This window comes from Podarcis muralis, chromosome 1 (assembly GCF_964188315.1).
Source record: "Podarcis muralis chromosome 1, rPodMur119.hap1.1, whole genome shotgun sequence".
NCBI lineage: Eukaryota > Metazoa > Chordata > Lepidosauria > Squamata > Lacertidae > Podarcis > Podarcis muralis.
The window spans coordinates 126,531,191-126,537,190 of record NC_135655.1 but is presented as its reverse complement, the minus strand read 5'-3'; the positions used below and the strand labels follow the sequence as shown (position 1 = coordinate 126,537,190).

The window sequence follows — 6,000 nt, the reverse complement described above, 5'->3', positions numbered from 1 at the left end:
CTTCAGCGGCATAGACACCATACATTCAATGCATGTGATGCCCTTCCCAATAATTCTGAAAACTGGTTTGTTAAGGGTGCTGGGAATTTCAGACCCTCCAAGTGTCCTTATTTTCCAGCGACATCCCTGATTTAGAGAAGCCGTCCCGGTTTCTGATTTGATCCTGGAATGTCCCGCTTTCCCCTATTTTCATTGGAGAAATGTTGGAGGTATGGAGTTATTCAACTCCCGAACAGTCTGAAGGCAATCTTGTTTAGGGAAGGGTTTTTTTTTAATGTTTAATGTTTTGTTATGTTTTTATATCTGTTGGAAGCTGTCCAGAGTAGCTGCTGCAATCCAGTAAGATGTGTGGGGGGTATAAATCGTAAAATTATCATTATGGAACGGGACGTCCCTATTTTCATTTGAGAAATGTTGGAGGGTATAGCTCTGGAGTGTGCAGCCTTTACTTTTAAAGAAATCTTGCAGTTTTAGTTTTTTTTAGTAAAAAAAACCACAGCCAGGAACCTACTAAAACTCACACTCTCGCCATCTTAGAGAGAAATTTCACAACCAACATTTGCTATTTAGAGGGGTGGGATTATTTTCATTGTTGTAGTTATTATTAGCAGTCCTTTTTTTCCTGGGGGGATGCAGGGGGGCACATACCCCTAAACATTTTGTGAATTTTTGTACTTTTGTCCATTTACTGTATTTAATTTTCCCGATTTGAACTATAAAATGGTGGTCAGAATGAGAGTACAGTGGTACCTCGGGTTAAGTACTTAATTCGTTCCGGAGGTCCGTTCTTAACCTGAAACTGTTCTTAACCTGAAGCACAACTTTAGCTAATGGGTCCTCCCGCTGCCGCCGCACGATTTCTGTTCTCATCCTGAAGCAAAGTTCTTAACCTGAAGCACTGTTTCTAGGTTAGCGGAGTATGTAACCTGAAGCGTATGTAACCTGAAGTGTATGTAACCTAAGGTACCACTGTACCCCCAAACATTTCTTTTAGAAAAAAAAGCAGTCATCGTTGCTGCTGCTGCTGCTTTTAAAAGATAATGTGGAACCAAAGCAACAGTTCCGTTCCATCACTTCCGGCTCACCCCAAGAAATCAAGAACCAGCCACAAAGTACAAAATTCCACACTGCTTGCTGTCTCCCCCACCTCTTCTCCAGCCTCTGGCACATGTTTGCATTATCAAGCCATTCCTCTTTCCCCTCCCTCTCCCCCCTCTCACACTCCCTCCCCTTTCTATCCTTATCTCCTATCTGCAGCGATTTGCCATCTTATGGTATTAACTTTTCAGACACTGGGATACATGCACTCAGCTTTCCACGCGCTCCCAACTGCGCCTGCCTCTCGCATCTTCCTCCCATCTCTCTCTGTTCTCCTTAGCTATCTTTTAATGACGGTGGAGTCCCCAGAACGGCAGAAGAAAGGAAGCGAGTTCTAAATATAGGTCCTAAGAAGGGCAGTAAAAGTGACAGTAATTCCTTTGCCTCCGATAAGAAGATTGGGGTAATACATCGGCAGAACAAAGCCACGTAAAATGGCTGCTGTCTTGTGTGGATAAACCCGAAGATAAGAAATTATACAGCATATTCTCTTCCAGGTTGGTATAACGTTACATTTCTTGCACCCCCCCCTTTTTTTTTAGGGGAGCTAGGAGAGTGTTTGTTGTGGCACAACTGGCTGTATATATATATTTCTACTGCTGCTTTATACAGTGATGGTGTTGTCTGAGTGAGTGGGAAGAATTCTACCTCAAGCAATTCAGCTGGTCAATGACAGCTTTTAACTAGGAGCTGAGCAATTCCTTGCAAGCTCAGATAGTGAGAAGTTTCACTAAAGGACAAGGAGTCTTGCTGCACTTTCCTCCACCTGGATCATAGCTGTCAAGCGTCCCTTATTTGGCGGGACAGTCCCTTATCCCAGCGCCATGTCCCGCTGCTGTCCCTTATTGATGATGTCCCTTAAATAAGCTACTGAAGGTAATGGGGCCCTTTCTATGTCCAGCTGTGCTTTGTCAACAACAAATTGTTGCTGTTTTTTGTGTTGAATATATGCTATATGGTAATTTATGGACCTAATAGGTATCTAAAGCCATTTGCACGCAACAAAATATGTATTTTATCAAAGTAATTGTTGATCCCTTATTTTGGCTGCTGATCCCTTATTTTCGAGGCTGCTGGTCCCTTATTTTCAAATCTGTAAGTTGACAGCTATGACCTGGATAATTACTATTTTTTTGAAGACTTTATATGGTACTTTTAGAACAACAAGCTGTCCAAAGTCATCTGTGCTGGGAAAGGTTGAGAGGATGCCAACCTCAGTTTATTACCCCCCCCCCCCTTAAATGGCTACTTATTTTATCTGTTTGTTTACCCCTTCCAGAAACCACTTATGACACCAGTGACCCTCTAGCAGCATTTTCACAGCAAATTAGGGACTGATTTCTCTATATTAGAGAAATATATTCTCTCCTTCTTTTACCCATTCCTTGAAATAGATTGAGTTTGCATGCATAGCTCTCTTGACACTTGCCTTTTTGAAATAGTGAGCAATGTAGCCTCCTCTTTTCTGTAGTTGCTGTTTTCACATATGTTCTGTTCTGAAACGTAAGCTTTTTACGTATAGGTTTTTGAGTTAATGTTAGCCACGCATTCTCTAACATGGTCATGGTGAGCTTTCCTTTAGTTGCTGTTGCTTTTAACATGGCAAAGGCACATTAGTCACATTGTGGGGGTTCTAGAAAACCCACAATGTAAGGCTGTGTTTCTGGGATATTGTGCTTCTTCGGAATCTTGAAACATCAATATTTGTTTTCTGCACAGTGTAGTTGCTTGTATTCCAACTAGTACATGCATTGCAATTTTTGTTTGACCTGGTACCTTTTGAAGAGTGAAAATGGACACTGCTTGCCCTTCTCTGCGTCTGGGTCTTTTTCTGTCTTAGTACAAAGACAGTGGCGCTGTGGTCTAAACCTAGGGCTTGCCAATTGGAAGGTCGGCGGTTCGAATCCCCGCGACGGAGTGAGCTCCCGTTCCTCAGTCCCAGTTCCTGCCAACCTAGCAGTGCAACTACAATAGTACCTCCGGTTAAGAACTTAATTAGTTCTGGAGGTCCGTTCTTAACCTGAAACTGTTCTTAACCTGAAGCACCACTTCAGCTAATGGGGCCTCCTGCTGCCGCCGTGCCGCTGCTGCGCGATTTCTGTTCTCATCCTGAAGCAAAGTTCTTAACCCGAGGTACTATTTCTGGGTTAGCAGAGTCTGTAACCTGAAGTGTCTGTAACCTGAGGTACCACTGTAAATAAATAGGTACCACTCCGGCGGGAAGGTAAACAGGGTTTCCGTGCGCTGCTCTGGTTTCACCAGAAGCGGCTTAATCATGCTGGCCACATGACCCGGAAAAACTCTGCGGACAAACGTCGTCTCCCTCGGCCAGTAAAGCAAGATGAGCGCCGCAACCCCAGAGTCATTCATGACTGGACTTAACTGTCAGGGGTCCTTTACCTCTTTACAAACAAGGCAAACTTTTTAAAAATCTCAGAAGTGTGTAAATCTCGTGAAACTAGTTGCAAGTACTGTATAGCACTAAATAAATATTGGGTTTTTAATTGGTATGAGCCACATGTCAAGATGAAAACAATCTGATATTCCTTAAATATAACATAGCCAGTATAACGGTACAACCAGTGCTTTTTTTTCTGGGGGGACGCAGGGGTATGCATACCCTTAAACATTTTGCGAATCTTTGTACTTTTGTCCATTTACTGTATTTATTTTCCCTGATTTGAACTATAAAATGGTGGTTTTCTTGAGTCAAAATGAGAGTACCCCCTAAACATTTCTATAGGAAAAAAGCACTGGCTACAACAGCAAACTTTTATTATTTGCTTCATTAATGACGTTTGGAAATACTTTTGTCGTAAATGCATCCCAGTCTGTACTGAGACCTGTGGTATTTTCTTCGTGTTGTTATTCCAGACAGAGGGTTCCAAAATTTTACACATCTAACAGTTAAAATTCAAAGAAGGTATTCTGCATCCACCTCAATTCCCCCGCAGTCTTCATTCTGAAGTGTTATTAAAAACTCAAATTTAACTATATAAACTATTTCTTTTGCTTTGTTTTCCAGTTCGGCTTCTGATTTTATACAGCTCAGATGATCCACTCAGAGAAACGTGCAGAAACTCCAAGGATGAGGGAGAAGATGGAGAAAGCTGCCCTGTTGCGTAGCCATGAAAATGGTGCGACCCATTGGTTTATTCTCTTTTTTAAATAAAAAAAATAGATGAATGTAATAGTAGATATGTATTCCTCTTCTTTTCACTTAAATCTGCGCAACTGCAGACCACCATACCAGAGCTGTCCAGTTGTACAAACTAGAAAGCCTGTTGTCTGTTTGAAAATATATACCGTATTTTTCGCTCTACAAGACGCACCTAGTTTTTGGAGGAGGAAAACAATGGGAAAAAAATTCTGCATCTCAGAAGGCAGAAGAGCAAGAGGGATCGCTGCACAGCGAAAGCAGCAACCCCTCTTGCTGTTCTGGCTTCTGGGATAGCTGCGCAGCCTGCATTCGCTCCATAAGACGCACACACATTTCCCCTTACTTTTTAGGAGGGAAAAAGTGAGTCTTATAGAGCAAAAAATACGGTACAGTGGTACCCCGCAAGACGAATGCCTCGCAAGACGGAAAACCCGCAAGACGAAAGGGTTTTCTGTTTTGGAGGCGCTTCGCAAGACGAATTTCCCTATGGGCTTGCATCGCAAGACGAAAGCCCATAGGGAAATGCTGGCGGTCGGGAGCAAAGACTTTCGCCCACAGCCGGCCTTCAGAAGAGGACCTCTTCTGAAGGCCGGCGGGGGGCAAAAGTCTTTGCTCCCCCCCGCTTGCCTTCCCCCCGCCTGCCGGGGGCGATCTTAAAATGCTGGCGGGCGGGAGCGAAGCGTTCGCTGCCGACCCCCAGCATTTTAAAATCTCCAAGGGACAGCAGAGAAGTCTCTGTCCCGGGGAGGTTTTAAAATGCTGGGGGTCGGGAGCGAAGCGCTGCCGACCCCCTGCATTTTAAAATCTCCCCATGTCCCGGGAAGGTTTTAAAATGCTGGGGGTCGGCAGCCCGACCCCCAGCATTTTAAAATCTTCCCGGGACACGGGGAGATTTTAAAATGCTGGGGGTCGGCAGCGCTTCGCTCCCGACCCCCAGCATTTTAAAACGCTGTTCCGAAGGGGGGGGTGGGGACACCTGCCCCAGCCGCCCCACTTCGGAAAGCTGTTCCGAAGCGGGGAGGGAGGGCGGGGACATCTGCCCCAGCCGCCCCACTTCGGAAAGCTGTTCCGAAGCGGGGAGGGGGGGCGGGGACACCTGCCCCAGCCGCCCCACTTCGGAAAGCTGTTCCGAAGCGGGGAGGGGGGGCGGGGACACCTGCCCCAGCCGCCCCACTTCGGAAAGCTGTTCCGAAGCGGGGAGGGGGGGCGGGGACATCTGCCCCAGCCGCCCCACTTCGGAAAGCTGTTCCGAAGCGGGGAGGGGGGGCGGGGACACCTGCCCCAGCCGCCCCACTTCGGAAAGCTGTTCCGAAGCGGGGAGGGGGGGCGGGGACACCTGCCCCAGCCGCCCCACTTCGGAAAGCTGTTCCGAAGCGGGGAGGGGGGGCGGGGACATCTGCCCCAGCCGCCCCACTTCGGAAAGCTGTTCCGAAGCGGGGAGGGGGGGCGGGGACATCTGCCCCAGCCGCCCCACTTCGGAAAGCTGTTCCGAAGCGGGGAGGGGGGGCGGGGACATCTGCCCCAGCCGCCCCACTTCGGAAAGCTGTTCCGAAGCGGGGAGGGGGGGCGGGGACATCTGCCCCAGCCGCCCCGCTTCGGAAAGCTGTTCCGAAGCGGGGAGGGGGGGCGGGGACACCTGCCCCAGCCGCCCCACTTCGGAAAGCTGTTCCGAAGCGGGGAGGGGGGGCGGGGACACCTGCCCCAGCCGCCCCACTTCGGAAAGCTGTTCCGAAGCGGGGAGG

General features: G+C 47.6%; 1 protein-coding gene across 6 annotated transcripts in view; it reads left to right on the top strand.

The window, feature by feature from the left end:
• Positions 1-1,028: 1,028 nt before the first annotated feature.
• Positions 1,029-6,000, top strand: part of MPP4 (MAGUK p55 scaffold protein 4) — a 37,913-nt gene continuing 32,941 nt past the window's right edge. For 3 of the 6 annotated variants that reach the window (XM_028752024.2, XM_028752015.2, XM_028752008.2), the window contains exons 1-2: positions 1,029-1,595; positions 4,124-4,235. In XM_028752024.2, coding sequence (XP_028607857.2) covers positions 4,151-4,235 — 85 coding nt within the window. In that variant the 5' untranslated portion in view covers positions 1,029-1,595; positions 4,124-4,150. The remainder of the gene's footprint in view (positions 1,596-4,123; positions 4,236-6,000) is intronic. The other 3 variants (XM_028752033.2, XM_028701503.2, XM_028701512.2) reach the window with 2 other exon arrangements.